General features: G+C 41.1%; 1 protein-coding gene and 1 long non-coding RNA gene across 7 annotated transcripts in view; both read right to left on the bottom strand.

Moving 5' to 3' along the window:
- Positions 1-636: 636 nt before the first annotated feature.
- On the bottom strand, positions 637-4,981 carry LOC307146211. Its single transcript, XR_013819072.1, has 3 exons — positions 4,678-4,981; positions 2,927-3,041; positions 637-1,020 (listed from the first exon to the last, which is right to left on the bottom strand). It is a non-coding gene; the product is annotated as an uncharacterized lncRNA (long non-coding RNA).
- Positions 4,982-8,876: 3,895 nt separating this feature from the next.
- The window catches only part of casz1 (castor zinc finger 1), a 183,012-nt gene continuing 173,701 nt past the window's right edge, over positions 8,877-18,187 (bottom strand). For 4 of the 6 annotated variants that reach the window (XM_079849886.1, XM_079849885.1, XM_079849884.1 and 1 more), the window contains 5 exons: positions 17,303-17,474; positions 14,916-15,064; positions 14,520-14,751; positions 13,220-13,543; positions 8,877-12,621 (listed from right to left, as the gene is read on the bottom strand). In XM_079849886.1, the coding sequence (XP_079706012.1) occupies positions 11,339-12,621; positions 13,220-13,543; positions 14,520-14,751; positions 14,916-15,064; positions 17,303-17,474 (2,160 nt within the window). In that variant the 3' untranslated portion in view covers positions 8,877-11,338. The remainder of the gene's footprint in view (positions 12,622-13,219; positions 13,544-14,519; positions 14,752-14,915; positions 15,065-17,302; positions 17,475-18,187) is intronic. The other 2 variants (XM_079849888.1, XM_079849887.1) reach the window with 1 other exon arrangement.

Raw genomic sequence — 18,187 nt, forward strand, 5'->3', positions numbered from 1 at the left:
GTATGGGGTGGACAGGTGTCTTTATGCAGCTAACGACCTCAAACAGGTGCATCTAATTTAGGATAATAAATGGAGTGGAGGTGGACATTTTAAAGGCAGACTAACAGGTCTTTGAGGGTCAGAATTCTAGCTGATAGACAGGTGTTCAAATACTTATTTGCAGCTGTATCATACAAATAAATAGTTAAAAAATCATATATTGTGATTTCTGGATTTTTTTTTTTTTAGATTATGTCTCTCACAGTGGACATGCACCTACGATGACAATTTCAGACCCCTCCATGATTTCCAAGTGGGAGTACTTGCAAAATAGCAGGGTGTTCAAATACTTATTTTCCTCACTGTATATGAGCTCCTTGGCAAAAGGAGATTGCAAAAAGTATTTAATTAAAGGTTGCCAATAATTATGGCCAATGTGTTTTGGAGAAAAACATCTATTTCATAATGTGATTGTGAGAGGTGTATATATACATATACATATATATATATATGTACAGTATATATATGAAAAGAATTGTTCTACATGTGCTACAAATAAAACTAAAGAAACACTTTTAACCCCATAAACTCATCACTGCTGTCATAAGGTGGAATTAGAACACCTATTAAAGAATTTAAGATACTAGGCGATGCCAGTCATACCTATCTTTATTTTTAACAATAGCACAGCAGGTGTCCCATTAAAGCATATCCCTGGACACAATCCCAGTCGCAGGGGCAGAAAACCTCCAAGTTCTCTCAGCTTTGCATGAGAAAGGTCAAGCCAAATTCTACAGGGATGGACCGGAGGGGTGACTTCCTCCTTCCGTCTCAGATAAGATAAGCAGGAGAGCACGCAGGGCTGCATGTGTAGGAGGGAGCCTGTTTGATGTTGTGCTAATGTGGGTCCAGACCTCTGGAACACCACTGGGTATCCTACACTCAAAGGGAATCCACTGATGGACAGATGGTATCACGCACTACAGGACGCTCACGCTCGATGCTGCTGGAAGTCGGCGACATGCTATGATGCGCTTCAATCTGCAAAACACAAGAGTTTGGTTTCCATCATGGTCCTGCACGTACTGTAGCTTGGGCACAAATATTTGGAAGCCCCATTGCCTATACTTTAAGCAACAAGGGTAATTTGGCTATTTAAAAAAACAATGGCAGTACTAATAAGTGGCTTCCAGTCAGTTTTTGCCTTGATATTTGAAATAAAATCACAAAAACGTCATATGAAGGTGCAGTCACATTAGCAAAATATCATGGGGGAAAAAGGGCTCAGTGTTTTGTCAATAGTGTAGCAATGTGTGAAGCACAAAAAAAGTTATGCTTTATTTTAAGGTGTCCTTGTTGTTGCAGTGTAATTACATTTAAGTATTATTAATTAACAACATGTACTTACTATAGGCATAGGGTTAGGATTAGTTAATTATGCATAATTTACTGTTATTACTATAGCAAGAACCCCCCCCCCCCCCCCCCCCCCCCCAAAAAAAAGAAAGATTTTTCACGTAATCTTTCATGTAAAATTCCTAATTGCATGGATTCCTATTGATTGTGGATTTCGCTTGTGAAAATTCACAGAACATCTTTAAATGTGACCGCCCCCCTAAATCTCTCTTTGTATTAAAACATATTCCAGCTGAATGTGGTATCCTGGTATAAAAGGAGCACACTTCTGGGAGCTGGAGTTGAGGTGAAAATGGGCCAAGGTCGCACGAGACCGCCAGCATAAGACCTTAGTGGGCTAAACCCAAGTGCAACAAAGCCGCATAGTCATAAAGCACTTTGTCATCACTTATATGATTGTTCAATCGAGCAGGATTGCATTTCGCCTTGCTGTGTGGCTGCTGTCACTTGATGTTCCTCTGGCCCTGTTTCAACTCTAAATGGAACAAATACCCGCCGCCGTCGTCGTCCTCATGCGGCAGGAGATGTGGCTCGGGTGCTTCAAAGCGTGAGAGGCATGGAAGAACGGAGGGTGGGGTATGAAAAACAGAAAGCGGGAGGAAAACAATAGCATGGTGTAAAAGAGAAGAATAAATCTCCGGGGAGCTGAGAAGGCCCTGGAAGTGGTAATACTGGAGACAATATTTATGAATTGGCCTGTAATGAGCCATCAGCGGCATGGCGGATATGAGTGCTCCACCGGAGAAAAATGCCCTTGTCCTGCACGGACCAAGGAGAGCATCCGTGTTATAGTGGGTAGAATGGATTATCTGGGGGTGCTTGTCAGCTTGTTGAGGGCTCGGGACTGCAGGCGGTGACGGGGCAACAGGTGCGGCCCTCGCCGAAGCTTGCAAATTAGACAAATCGCATAGACCCTCGCATGCGCGGCACCTGAAAGACGCCGCAGGCTCTGAGGAGGAAGTGAAAGCGAAGGTCGGCCTGGTGCTGACTCTCCGTTCGGTCGTCTTTCCTTATCGCAGTCTTTTCTGTGGTTTACTTTCCACATGCAAATGCAGACTACAACCCTGAAAGGATGTGCTGGATGACACTGACAAGCTACGAAGCCTGTGCGCTGCCTAAACCAACAGAGCTGCTTTTAGCTGAGAGCAGAGAGTTTATGCCTTAATTAAGACGATGAATACCACTGCTAACTTCCTCATCACAGTACCTGTGTAATTACACCAGCTCTGCTATATCCTGAAGCACAGCTCTTAATGACTGTGGAATAAGTAAGATGTCTGATGCCTGGAGAAATAACTAAGTCTCTTGTACAGCTGGAGGGTTGCTCTGTCATTAACGTGTTTATTAAAGACTGTTTAGAAATGTGCTGCTTGCATAAAATGCTGTGTGCTTTGAAACAGTGCTAAAATGTTGTTAGAAACAATAAAGCCATTAAGAGACCTAATATTAAGATCAGAAATGCTGTTTGATATAACTTTCACGGCCCTCAAATGTGGATTTTCTCTCATGCTTTGTTTGGATCAAGACGCACCAGTAGCAATATGTATCACGCTGTGTTCTAACAAGATGCAAAGTCGTTCGGTTTCCATTTCTGCCGAATCATCCTTGTAGCTCCGCCCACTACATAACCTCATTAGTTCAAAATCCTGCAATCACATAATGCACAATGTACATTAAACATTAAATATCTTCTGAGATAGTGTGGCATAGCTCAGCAGTTTAGTGTCAGCATACACAGACTGTTAGTCTCACAAGCCAATGTTTTTTACCATCCGAATTAGATTTAGTGCATATTTTAATCTGGCCAAAACCATCCATTCAGATATAAAGAGTCCTTCTGAATGACATGTTTAAATATCACACTTCACTGAAGTGTAGTTTCGGGGATAGTATTACAAGAGGATGCGTCGAAAGTATAGTTAAAGCAAACATATCTCTTTACATTCAACAATATGCCACAAATTCTTAAAGGGATAGTTTGCCCATAAAGGAAAATTCTTTCATTGATTACCCACCCTCATGTTACAAACCCATAAGACTTTAATTTAGAACGCATGAAAATGAATCTTCAGAATACAAATGAAGGCTTTTATTCACTTATCATCACATTCATCGACAACGGAAGCTCATGCATGTTCGCTTGACGTGCGTGAACCAATGATGTTCATTCTTGTGTTACGCAGCAGTGAGCTTCCGCAAGAACCAATGAGGTTCATTCTCGTGTTCCGCAGCACGTTTGATCTTCTGCAAGAACCAATGAGGTTCATTCTCGTGTTCCACAGAACGTTTGATCTTCCGCAAGAACCAATGAGGTTCATTCTCGTGTTCCGCAGCACGTTTGATCTTCCGCAAGAACCAATGAGGTTCATTCTCGTGTTCCACAGAACGTTTGATCTTCCGCAAGAACCAATGAGGTTCATTCTCGTGTTCCACAGAACGTTTGATCTTCCGCAAGAACCAATGAGGTTCATTCTCGTGTTCCGCAGCACGTTTGATCTTCCGCAAGAACCAATGAGGTTCATTCTTGCGTGTCAAGCATGGTTTGGTTGAGCTTCTGTTCATGTTCTCTGATCAATGTTTATATGTGAATAAAAGGCTAAATTCAATCTGTTCATAATATAAAGCGATCAAGTCTCTTCAGAAAATGTTGACTAAACTGCTCAATTCATATAAATTAGTTCCTCTTTATGAACTTTTTGAAGCGGCAAAGTTTCAGTTGCATTGTTGTCTATGGAGGGACAGAAAGCTCTCAGATTTCATAAAAAATATATTCATTTGTGTTTTGAAGATGAACGAAAGTCTTTTGGGTTTTGGAAAGACATGAGGGTGAGAAATTAATGACAGAATTTTCATTTTTGGGTGAACTAACCCTTTAAATGTCTTCATGTCATGTACACAGACCTTTTCCCTCCACACACAATATGATATATTACAGCTGTTGATATAGATTTTTGTGATGAACTTTTTTCCTTAGCATGTTCATTTTTTAATGTCAAATTAAATAAATGCGTTGACATGTAATTATATATAAACTTTTTTTTTTCCACTTCAAGCACTATTTATTATTAGTGTCGTCAACATCTTTCCGATCTTCACTTCTGCAAATATCACATTGCTGATGTATGACAGTATTTTAAGTGTGTGGAGTGAGGAGACCAGTGTGTTATCAACCACCATAATGTGACAGATTAGCACAAGCCTCGTCCCACCTGTTTTCACTTTTCTTTTCATAAAGGCCGCAGCTGCTGCACCAAACAAGGCATTTTAAAAGCTCTTATTTACCTTGACCCAGTTCTCAAGAATGCATTGGGAGATTCTGTCATGTCCTTATGGTCATCATGCAAACAAACACATGTAGCTGGTGGCTTTAGAGACTGAGCAGAGCTCAAAGTCGTCTTATATTGTGCTGTTCGTCAAAAGAGCAGCTTTTCTACTTCTCTTTGTTCCCTTTTAATCAAGTCTGATTTAAGAGTCAGTTAAATGGACGAAATTGGTAGCTGGCTTTTATTTCTCCCTCCCTCTCTTCTTTCATTCAATAAGGTTCAATTTGAAAATGGTCTGGTTTGTATCCTTAATACGTGAACGTGCAGGTGCTTCTAATCACAGGTAGTGCACATACTGTGAACAATGTGAAATATCGCGATTTATCGCTTGCATTTGCGTGATTTTTTTTCAGAGTTGATTGCCTGGACGTGTGATTTCACAGGGTCTCCATCTGTATACACCATTCTCTCTAAGTATTGAACATTTTCATCTTTCTTCAATACAAGCTAATTGGATTAAATTTGAGCAATTTTCATATTGCCATGCATTGTGCCCCAGCGTGTAGGGCTGCCAGGCTGCTCTGTTTTATAGCTCCGGCGCGCGCTGTCAGCCGCGTGTTCCTGCCGTCATCAAGGCGCTAAGGACCACATCAACCATCCCCGCTCATTCTCAGCAAGCGTGCTGCGTTTTCCCCGCAAGAAAACCAACCAATTCTCTGTGGAATCGTGCTAAATTAACCAAATTTACAGCTTAGCACTTAAGGATCTCCTTAGTTGGTAAGTAAATGGCCCTTGCTGGCGTGTGCGCGCGCATGTGTGCTAGAGAGTAATGCCTTGTTGCTCCCAGTACTCTCTTTCTGGAAGGAGTCGTAAAGAGCTGTAACATCTCCCAGTGCTCCAGAGACGGCTGCTGAGCCTTGAAGAAAACTGCTTGTAATGTTACAGCTCCCAGCCCGAGCGCCAAAGTCTCCTAAACGCTTTTATTCCATCGTTTCTACATATTTTAAGTCATATGATGATTAATCCTTGATCGCTGATTTGAAAACGCATGAGGCCCGAGAAGAGACTTCACTGTAAGCGGCAGAAAGTACCGCATGAGATTAGCGCCCATGCCCAACAATAACAGATATGGCATTGGGATAATCAATTTTTGGGTGTGCACTTGTGATATTAAACAAATATGTGATATGGGTAACACGTTATTTTACCCTCCCCCTCTCTTATTTATATAATATGTATATACATACAAGGTACAACTTTAGATTAGCTTCCAATTCTCACTATTAAATAGTTGTTTATTAGCATGAATAACAACTAGGATATTGCCTATTATTAGTAGGCCTGCTTATACATTATTCTGCATGACCATGAGTCTCGGGGAGAGAAAGCCATGACATACCTTAGTCCTACCAATATACCTAAACTTAACAAATAGGCCTACTTGTTAATAAGCATTAATTAGGAGTTTGAGGCAAAAGTCATAGTTAATAGTGAGAATTGTACCCTAATCTAAAGTGTGGCAATTTCTGCAGATTCTTACTGGGCCTTTATAGCCTAAATTTTTATATAAAATGATATTTTATATAAAAAAATAATTACATTTTATTAATATTTAAACAAGGGCATTATACCTTAATTATACCATAACAAGGGCATTTATACCTTTGTATTACAATTTGCCACTTTTTAATGTTTGTGATGACGTTTGAGTTTAAAAAGATTATTTTAAATCATGCTTGGTAAAAAATTGCCCATAGGAAAAGTCTTTATTACTAACCCATGCACAGAGAGGACTTGTTATCACATGCACCAAATTGTTATTAAAAGATTGTGACTTTTGGAATTTGGCACAGTGAGTTTATGCAAGTGTGTATCTGAGATTGAAATTCTTCACTTGTTTACCTGCAGCTGTGCAGCTTCAAGCAAAAACTTGCTTAATATCGACAGGTGTGCCTTTAGTGTAATGTTCAGATAAGAGGATATTAAATCATTCTGAGCCTTGGTTTTTGCTTTTGTGTAACTCTGATTTGCCAAATATTGACACACATTTAGAGTCATATTTATGCTGAAATCTCCCCTGATCCAGAACATAATTGAGCATTTCTCCTCATTTCAGTAGACATGAATACAGAGAATAGCATTTGTACATAGCGGGCCTGTGACATTACCGCCAATAAGGTCTTGTTAAAGTTAAATTGGCTGAATGTGTGTCTAATTCTCTTTTTCCTTTGGGGTCCCTGAACTTAATTTTTTCACACAAGCAACAGCTGCTACCAGAGGCACAGCAGCTTCCTTATGAATCCTTTTTTTTTTTTCTTTACTCTGACCAAAGGTCTCTTTAAATAAAGCCATGCATGAATGGAAATTGGCAAAATGAATGTGAATGCCAAAGGTTATGAGGAAATGGATGAGATTTACAGACGCAAACTAAAAACAGAACAATGCTGCAATTATATGCTCAAACGAAATGATTCTTTCAATGTTTATGACAAGCATATGAAATGTGATTTGTAAGCAAACAACTGTACACTTCTGAATGGTCATACATACACATTTGCTTGTGGGTGTAATGCAATTAAAAACACAAAAAGAAACCAAATATACGCACGGCTTTTCCTGTAAACTCGACTGCTTGAAAGCGTTATGCGTCATTCTTGCGCATCCTCATTATTATCATTGACTCATTATGATGGAAATGAGATGTGGAAATATGTCAGTTAAATAAGGCCTATACAATTTTATAAAACCAAAAATTGATGAATTTCATTGCATTACAGAACAAATAGAAAACCAAGTACAAATAAATAATGCTAGACATTCTCTCAGAATTAACCATCTAAACATATCTAATTAACCCTAAACCCTTTTTATTATTATTTACAATACATATAAATGTACTGTATGACACGCCTTATTTGAGTGTCCTTGTTACATGTAGTAATACTGTAGTAATAGCAGTAAATTATGCATAATTACATGCAGCTAACCCTAAACCAAACCCAATTTCTAACCTTAACCTTCTAAGTACATGTTGTTAAATATATTATTCAGTACAATTACACTGTATCAAGGACACCTCAAAATAAAGCGTAACCAAACTTTTTTTATCATTTAGAAGAATCTTTTGTGAAAAATGTTGTGTGAAACGCGTGTATGTATTTTTTAAATTGTATGGCAAATACTTTTTGGAATTATGGTTGCTACAATACATCATTTACATAATTGGATGCAATGTATAATTAATACAACAAAATTTTATTTCTCCCTTATTATTTAGACAATAAGGTGGTCTGTTGTTTCAACAGCAGCCTGCGCTAGTTTGGAGGTTGTTTCCGTCTGGTTTTTGTGTAATATAATTTCCATAGTTTTTTTTTTCTTTCTTCAAGATTATATGCAGGATGCCAGCTGGCAGACAGATGGTGGTGGCTTTACACGTTTTTATTTAAAGACACATCAGAAGGAAGAGGAGGGTGAGGCAAGAGAACAGCTGTAGCGAGTGGGACTGGATGGTATATGCTGGTCAGAGCAACGAGCATCCTGCACAATGAAAGAAAACAATGAAAAAACAACCACCCGAAACCGTTTTAGAGTGCTAGAAACTTTCCCAAAATGCACCAGAGAGCATTTGTCCCCTGGCCCCGTGAGTGACTATGTCGGAATTTGATGCTCCGTTGTCGTTTGTAATGCTCAGTTCAGAGAAAAATACAAAAGCTGTTAAAATACTGTCATCCTCCGTGTATGCGCAGCGCTGCCGGGCGTCCTGTGTCGTCGTAGCACGGACCCGGGGCCTGGTGCCCTTTAACGGTGTGAGTCTCAGCGGGAGCTGCTTATTAACCGCAGTCTCGTTAAACCACAGCAGTCCTACCTAAGACTACCACACTGCATTCGGGGAGAGAAAGCCATGATTTGGAGAAACACCTTGTGGAACATTTGCTTGTTATAATAATTAGAATTTCTTTATTTCGACTCTTTACAAATCCTGCTATTTTACACACATAAAATGTATTCAAGTGCACAGTATCTCCCAGGCAAACAGCTGCTTCAGTGTGAGTCCTGCGCCTTTGCACTCGAGACCAGAGAACAAACGGCCTGTGAAAGGGGCATGCCATATGCAAAATACAGAAGTTCAATTAAATAAAACAAACACCAAAACAATAGCAAACAAAGAGTTGTGGATGGTATTAAATTATGCAGATATCATCGTTATTGTGATCGCACATGATATACAGCTTTGAAAATGATGACTTCCTTGCGTATAAGGTAGAAATACACTCCACTGTTCAGTGCTACAATAATGTGACTCATATAGATTTAATTACCACTAATTCCTCTAGCACTATGGGGAAACCATGGTAATAACAATAAAACCTCACACATACGGTCTCTCGCGCACACATTCAAGCAAACTATTCTGGTGTTAGTTCAGTTTTGAACTTTTTATTCTTTATTTCTCCTTATTTTCTTTTTAAAGGAAGCTTTTAATCAAAGAGCATTTTTGTTCATATATAGTTTTTACAGAAGAAAATACTATACAACCTTTTTTTCCCCCTCCTGAAACAATATTTCAAAGATAACCATCTACACATTTAGTTGCCTATATTCTGATAGTTCGTTCAAAGCCATGTTTAGGAAATAATTCATTTCCTCGCCTTGCTTTTCTTTGTTTATCTTCAATGGAGGCCAAGTAAACAAAAATCTTTTTTTTGTTTTTTTTTTTTGTAATTTGGAGCGAAGCACTGCAATAATTTCCTCTGTATAGAATTCATTTAAATTACAGTCATCATTAGTGTTACTCGTTAAGCAAGCCAGGTTCTAGCATGCCTGTTTCATATTGAAACCATCCAATCTTGGAAGCGAAGAAAAAAACCTTTTTTTTCTCTTTTTTTCTTAAATAAAACACAGAACAACAGTTCTTCGTCACACTGAAGACTATTTGTGCATCAAAGCAAAGTGAACTAAACAACGTTGTAAAGCAAATTCCCTGTCAAAAGATATATGTCATCATTTCAAAAGGTAAAAATGAACCTAAAAAGTGCATAAAACACCCTAGAATTTTCTCATTGCAAGGTCACATAAATATTAAATAACTTCTTATTATTGGAGTGAAACCACAGCTGTTGTAAATAGAAAACAAAAGCTTGAAACATTGTTTTCTGTCTGTACAATTCATAAAATCACACACTTTCCGAGCAGCGCTAGTGGCGCTAGCATTCATCATGGTGCCTTTGTGATGCCTGTCCTCCATTCAGCCCTCTAGAAAAGAAAGTCTCTCTCCATGTTTCCTCTTCTTTTAGAAATAGATACATGATGCTTCTGAAAAAAGAAGCTTCAAAAAGCCAGTCTCCATCCTCACTTTGTTGCAACTATTGTTTTTTTGTTTCGTTTTTTTTTTGTTTTTTCTTCATGCTACAGAAACTGTGGAGGGAAAAGGAAAGAAAAATAACACCTACAAACGTTTCCCTACATTCAGAGACGCTCGTCTCCTGATCTGTGTTTGATGGACACTTTAGGACATCTATTTGTGGAGCAAAACAAAGACATAGCTGTAATCTCCTCCCATTCATACTGGGCAGTAGCACCATCATCACATTACAAACTCTCCGAAACACAGGGGGCGATAACTCTTGCCGTCAAAACAGACCCATTTACAGTGAGACACCCCCACATCACCTGGTCATGCCTGTGCAATTAGAGAATAATGCAAAAACAAACAAACAAAAAGCCATATTAATGCAATTATGTAAAAGATAACAAAACGTCTTAAATAGAGGCTTGAGTATCTGCTCTCATCTATACAAAAGTGCACTATGAATATGCAATGCCAAATGGGTCCTCATTGAGAAAAGGAGAAGGAACAGAAATCAAGTGAGAGCTAGCATTCACTGAGATCAATGCTTTATGGCCTGAAGCTTTGCAGTCACTGGTCATTGTTTTTGTTTTTGTTTGTCCTGAAGTTGCAGGCGAATGTCCACATGGAATGGAGCCTATGACACCACTGACCATGACAGCAGGTTTAAGTGAGAACTGTGATAATTGTAAATAATTATAAAAAAAATCATCTGATCAACGGAGAAGCATAGAACTCAAAGCACTGATGCAGGCCCCTGCACAATAATAATATTCATAATAATAATAATGACACAGGGTATTTCTGAATCAATTATTTGAGCAACATTCTTTATAAAAGATTTCCTGCAATGTACGCTTTTCGTTGCTTTCAGGTTGGTACGAGGGTCCTGCAATCCAGTGACTGCAATTAAAATGTACATTAACATCCACACACATCTACTTTATATAGATAGTCATATATAGAGAGATTGTTTTTTCCTTATTTTTTCCACACACAAAAAGTAACAAATGAAATCGAATAAATTAAAGTCAAACATGCACACACACACACACACACACACACAAAAGACTGATGTGTAGGAAAAGGTTTACATAGCCACCCATGTGTAAAAGAGGGCCTCGTCTGTCTATTTCTCTGTTCATTTTTTAATGCATAATTAAATTAATAATGTTGGTCATCTTGTAAACATCATAATAAATCATTTTGGGCCTTCACTTTTCTTGTAGTTGGTTGTTTTCTTGTCATCTGCAGCGTCTCTAAGCATGATAAATGAGGCCACTCAAACTTGCGTTTGTTCAGGGAATTCATAGTTCTCCTTCTACAGCATAGATTAGGGCTCAGCCTCCGGCTCCTCTTTATCCAGTTGGGAAGTCTCTACGTGGTTCATGGAAGCATCGAAACTCTCTCCATTGTCTTTGTCTACTTCTGGCTCTGGCATGGAATCTTCATACGAGTCTGTATTCATGTCCTCCTCTACCTCCTCCTCTTCCTCGTCATCGTCGTCATCATCCTCCTCGGCTAACGGCTCTTCCTCGGGTGAGAGGTCATCTTCGGGATCGCCGGATGTGCCGGTGGTGTCGTCCTGAGGGTTGCTCAGGCCCATTGAGGCAGCAGGGCCAGAACTGGTGGCCCGGGAGAGTGGCTCCCGGTGCATCTTTTTGCTCAGGTCCATGGAGTCGCTGAGGCCCAACCCAGCAGCGTTTTTCAGGAAGAACAAGGAGTTGTTGGTGTCCGTCCCCAGGTTCAGAGAGCTGTCAAGGTTGAGCGTTGAGCCCGAAAGCTCATACTCACCAGTGGCCCCTTCTGAAGTGAGGTACATGGCCATATTGTTGTGGGTCAGCCCCGGTGTGCCAGGTGAGGTTGGGTGCAGATTCATGGGCATTGGGGGCACAGCTAGGCCAGAGTGGTGGTGGTGGTGGTGGTGGTGATGGTGATGGTTGCCATCCTGGTTGGGGGAGACCGAAGGCAGCTCCCCCCTTTCTTGCTTCTCATGCTTGCGCTTGTGGGAATCCATCTGGGACATGCCCACCACTGTGTGCTTGCACTCTGGGTAAGTGCAGTGGAAGTGCGAACACTTGAGCTTGTACTTGCAGTCGGCCACCTCGCAGTCTACGCTTGAGCTGAACTGACAGAATCCGGCGGCGCTGATCACATCCTGCTTGCCGTGGTGCTTGCGGTGCGCCGTCACCTTGGTGCTGTCCGTACAGCGGAAGCCGCAGCGCAGACAGTGGAAGTGGGTGCTGTTGCCAGAGAACTGGCAATCGGGGAAGTTACAGCATAACGAAGACTTGAAGCGCTTGAAGTCATCCAGGACCAGGTTGTCCACGCGGTCATGGTGCTGGGCGTGCTTGTACATGTGGGTGCGGCCGCAGAACTTGTAGCCGCAGTTCTCCCGTGTGCAGTGATAGTGGGTGACCTTCAGGGAGAACTGACAGGCCGTGTCCTTGCAGTCCTCATAGAGGTCGTAGCGGCGGAACCCTTCCAGCATCATGCCTTCATCCAGCATCTTGCGAGACGAAGCGGTCTTGCGCCGCTTGCCGAAGGGTGACATGTCCTCGATGATCCAGAAGCGTTTCTTGGCGCCAGTTGCCGTGGGGATAGAGATGGTGTTACCTGATTGCAAAAAGGGCATATACAAGTTAGACTTCAATTAGAACGACAAGCAGCAAAGCAATTCTGCAAACAGGAGTAGCCACATGCCCTATCAAAGCTACCTACAGCAATATACTACATAATGTGATTCCATGCCATAATCAAACAGAGACAGTCCCATTTGTATAATGTACTGGTGACATTTTAACGTGATTGTCACGTCTAGGCATTGGGAGAGTTCAGAGGTGCTTCCGTACATCTGGCTTTATGGGAGAGCAGGATACCCTCCCATAAGCCTCAGGTCAGTGCTAATGATGTGTTCCCTGTCCTGGCCAGCAGGAATCACATGGCTCTATTAAAGCCTGGCATGATTAAACCAGCCCTTTACAGCATGCTACTAATGGACAGCATTTTAGACAGTGGACCTAATGGCAGGTGTGCAATGTACTACACAAGCCTAAAGCCACTACCACAGTGACTTGTATGAACTGCACTGCATGTGTAAAAAGCTAAGAGTTATATCTAGCTAATGCTTTTTAATGGCTTTGTAACTGCTACCCATAGTACAAACTACTGTAACTCTAGAGCTGCAGTGTTCGGGTGGAGACGAGATAGGTACCTGCAGCGTCCTGCACTATAGGGACGTCATTTTTAACCGAAGACGAAGTAGGAATGATGGGGCTGAAAGCTGGTGTGTTGGTTGGCATGACAACACTCCTAGTGGCTCCGAGAGAGGCGCTGAGCAGAGAGTATGATAGACAGGATGGGGAGAGGAGATATGGGAGTGAGGGGAGTGGTGGCCGGAGAAGAGCCGAGGAGAGAGATGGAGGCTGACTCTGGAGTGCAGGCTGATGAGGAGGTGGAAGAGGAGGTGGTGGAGGAGGAGGAGGTGCAGATTGAGAAGGAGGAGAGTCAGCAGAGGCAGGGACCTGACAGCCTGGTCCTACAGAGACACGGTGCCAAGGAAGGATGGTAACAGAGAGACAGGAAGGTACAAGACACAAGGGTGGGGAGGTAAAAAGGGAAAGAGATCAAGTAATGAAATAATGAAAGCCAAATGGTAACCAAAGTCAGACAACAGACGAAAGCAACAGTGATGAGAATGGAAGATAACATTTGAAATCAAACAGTGAACCCATAAAAATCAATTCAACGAAGGAAAGCTCAGATTCAAAGAGCAAAGGCCCAGATTTAAAGGTGCTGATAGCATTGTTAGCCAGTTTGCTAACTTTCGCCAGTGAATTAGACCCGTTGCCCCCCTTCAACCCCACAAGTTCTCTCCAAAACCCCACCCTCCACAAGTTTTCTGATTGGCTAAAAATGATTTCAATTCAGATTATTTTTTGCTGTTTATTGTTGTTCCCAGGACACCCATTATATTAATATCTGTACATTTTCTGTCATATTCCACACAAAAAAAAATCACTTTAAGCACCTTTAAGCCTAGAGAAAATGAACAACTTGTGCTGCCTCTGTGTGTTGCTGATTTCAATGACAGTAGAGATGAGAAAAGTCTGGGATGCCTCTGTTATGTAGTCGCCACAGGGATGGCATTAATGTGAGTTATGTGTGGAATACTGGATGACAAATTTAGTGCTTTATAATTTAATAAATATCATTACAGTTGGAAACATTTGGTGTCTCTGATGCAACATACGTAGCTTTATGAGTCAGCTACAGAGAATTCAGTGAGACGTGGTGCAGGTTTTTATGTTTCTCTTTTCAAAGAAGGACAAAAGGCCATCACAAGAAACACAATGAAGTTTGATTGACTGATTGACCAGATAAATCTCTAAAAATTTGCTCCACTGGCCACACTGAGCCTGTGTTATCATTTAATCTCTCTCATATATTGTCAAACATGCGAGGCTGAACATGTTTATTGCGATGAAATAGTTTTGTTGCTGAGGTCGACTCACCTGCTGGCGAACTATCGTTGCCCACGGGGGTGCTGGTGCAACTGCGGTCTTGATTGGACGACTCTGAGGAAAGGCCCAGTGGGCTTCCTCCGCCGGTGTAGTCCATGTAGTCATCGTTGTCCTCCATCATGCTGGACAAGTTAGGGGTCATATTAGGGTGGCTGCCTACCATGGCAGACGAAGCTAGACCGGCCATGTGCTGCATCTCTTCATGTCGGTGGGCACGAGAGACCTACAAATGGCCAATGGATAAAATAATTGAATCACTTAAATAGCTTGCAAAAATCAATTAACATTGAATTCATGTTGAAAAAAGGGGCTGACTTAAAATTATATACAATTTTGAGAGTAAAAGTTAGCTTTATATTATAATTGAGCTTGTAAATTTCTTCATACCTGGGAAGGAACTCTGTCGAAATTTTTACCCAGCATCCTCCTCATGTGTTTGCGGGCATGGGAGGTCATCTGGTGCTTGAGCAGGAAGGAGAACTGACAGCCCTCACGGATACAATGGAAGTGGCTGTTAACTTGGTTGTATTTGCACCCTGCAAGAGACGAGCGACAAAATTAACTTGAGCAAAGACCGTCTTCATCGCGCCCGGGTTTCAGGGACAACATATATCATGGATTCTCAACGAGGTAATGAGGACATTGTGCTTCCGTCCCGCGCCTGCATAATGCAGAGAGACAGAGCAGATGAGTCCAGTGTCACACTGGGAAAGTCGAACCTTTTGAAGATTAGACCTGTGGTGCTCTTTTATTACAATGACATCTTATATTCAATTTGGAATTTACATAAATACATTCTGCATTTGGAGAAGCAATAATGCACAACCCTGCAAACCAAAGTAAACACACAATTATTTCCATATTAAATTCATTTTTCATGACCTATCTGTTGCTGGTGTGTTTCCTCCCCCTCACGCCTGTCCCTTTGCTTTTTATTATTTATTTTTTTCTACACAAAGGGCCCTACAGATTTTAATTGCTATATGTTTTCAAATTTAAAGACTGCCTCTGCGCACTAATCAAATATTGTAGGGTGCTCGTAATAATTTTATTGTGAATAATGCGTGCTGAAATAATTGAAAGAGTAGCATTCAGGGCAGGTGCTGGCTTGTCCGTTACCATGGCACCCGTGGCGTCATGCAACAAGCCGCCTGTTGTCAGACTGCTTTTGTACACAAGGGTGATGTACTTTAAAACGGCAGAGTTGAGTAAATATGAGCACATGTTGAAATATCAGGGATCTTGTGCCACCAGATCCTGGTAACCTCATCGCCGGTGTTCTGTTTAATGTAGCTGCCATGGATACCATTTTCCCAGTCCAGCTGAACCATCAATTCTTTATGACTCTATGGCTTGCTTTTGTCATATGTCCCTGGTTTATACCACTAACAACGCAACAGGAGAGACCTTATACTCTGTGGACACTTGTGATACTTTCCACTCTTAAATAAATGGGACTTAAAGGGATAGTTGACCCAAAAATTAACCTTCTGTCATCATTTACTCAACCTGTTTTATTCAATAGACATACATTACAGACTATTTTATACAGACATTTTGTTGTCATTTGATTTCTCAACAGCACAGACCCCATTCACTGCACGGAAAAGAGCAGCTTGGACATTCCACCAAACGTCTCCTCCTCCTCCGAAGAAAATTCGATGGGTTTTAGTCGAAATGAGGGTGTCCATTTTTTGGTCGACTCTCCCTTTAAGGGGAGGAGAGTAGAGAAAATAAAATACAAACTTTTAATCTGCCTGCTTGTGATGATGATCGAGGCTTGAAAAAGAGCAACACAAACAGACTGAGCTCGACAGGCACAGTAATTAACAAACATATGTAATTGCTCATTCCTGACAGGTTAAATATACCCAAGAAAACAACCTCTGTTTGATTGCCTACTATAAATACTGAAGTATTAATGTATGACAAAAAGGCAGACACCATTTTTCTCGGCCCGTTTTCTGTAATCTAAATAAAACGTCCCCAGTTTTACAATGAGATGAGACCATCTTTATTTCCACCAAACGTGTTTGTTCTGCAAAATGGAAACGACTGCTAGCGTGCCGACTCTGTTGTCAATGTAAACCATTCACTTGACAAAATATCAATGCACAGATACTAATGAGATAACAGCTTCTGAGAAACATACTCAAAATTCAGTGAATAAGTGTGAAGCGCAGCCGTTTTACGCCCTGTACTGTTTGTTGTGCTGCAAACAGCGTGACAATTACCAACTCAACAAGGAGAACGACGCTTTTCCTGTAGCCAGAGCCAGTGGAAAAAGTGTTTTTATAGCAGGTGATGGCATCGATATGAAATTACAGTTACATCATCTCTGATTTCACACCATCTCTGATCCTTCCAGTTGTATTACAAACTGAGCTTGCAGTCACTGCTTGAAAATAACGTGGGAGAGTGAACGAATAAACAGAGTGTTTGGAAACATGAGAAACTAATGTGAACAGTGATCGAAACAATAAAGAGTGTGGGAGGCTGGAACATGTACGATTTGTAAGATTTGATAATGCTGAATTCACCAAATTACTTGGCAAACCACAATGAATCAAGAAAATCAGATTTCCAAAGGACTGAGGGCGATTAAAGGACCAGTTTACCTCAAAAATGGAAATATGGTCATTCTTTTTTCACATTCATGTCTTTCCAAACCAGCATACAGATTATGAACTACAGTACATGAGGTTGAGTAAATAATGACAGAATGAGCTCTGTGATCCGTGGCTTCTTTTAATACATGAAAATGTGGTTCTTACCGAGTCTGCCACATTCTTCTCTTTTGGTGAAGTATTTGAACCCGTTAGCGGCACGTCTTTCGGCTTTCTCGTGCTTCTTGACGTGCCAGGGCAGTTTGGTGGTGATGTTAGTGACGAAGTAACAGCCAGGTCTCAGACAATGATAATGGCCCCTCATGCGAAACTCACAGTGCTGCAGAGAACAGCAAATAAACAAAACTCAGAGCGAGAACATCTTGTGCAGCTGTCTATGTCTCAACGGTTTGGTTTTCTACAGTTAATTCACAACCCAATTATTAGATATTACATTCATTTACAAGCATTACTACACCATCTTTTGAACCAAAATGAGGTCTGATCATTTGTCAGTTAGTTACTCATTACTCAGGGTACCAAAGGGAAGAAGTAGGTTACGTCTGCTCATTAAATCCTTTTTCTCTTTCTTTCTCAGAGCATGTGACAGGACCAGCCTCACTGACCAGCGAGAATCTGAAGTTTAGGTTCACGTTGTAGCCGCTGACCCCAATAACAACACACCAATTAGTTCATTTGGCGATTCATCTATTTCTAAAACAGCTCTTTTATCAATTCATTAGTCTGCGTGTGCGTCGCATGTGTGTGTCCTCTGCAATGTAACCTGTTTCTGCACGACCATCTGTTTCCAGAGAGGCAGTTCCCCCAGGAGCACATAAACAGAACCCACTCTACTCTGGAGAGGAGGGGGAGCTTCGAGAAGTGGGGATGGGACGCATAAATGAATTCATTTAAACAGGTTTTGCTCCAAATGCAAGTTGCAGTAAGGGGAGGGCTTTTTTCTATTAATGATGGAATTTTTGATGAAAAGCAAAACTTGTTTATTTTATACAGCTTTGGGGGCTCCACGGTGGTTTTCGTTTTTTTGTTTGC

This window comes from Squalius cephalus (genome assembly GCF_949319135.1).
Source record: "Squalius cephalus genome assembly, chromosome: 18".
NCBI classification, from domain to species: Eukaryota; Metazoa; Chordata; class Actinopteri; order Cypriniformes; family Leuciscidae; genus Squalius; species Squalius cephalus.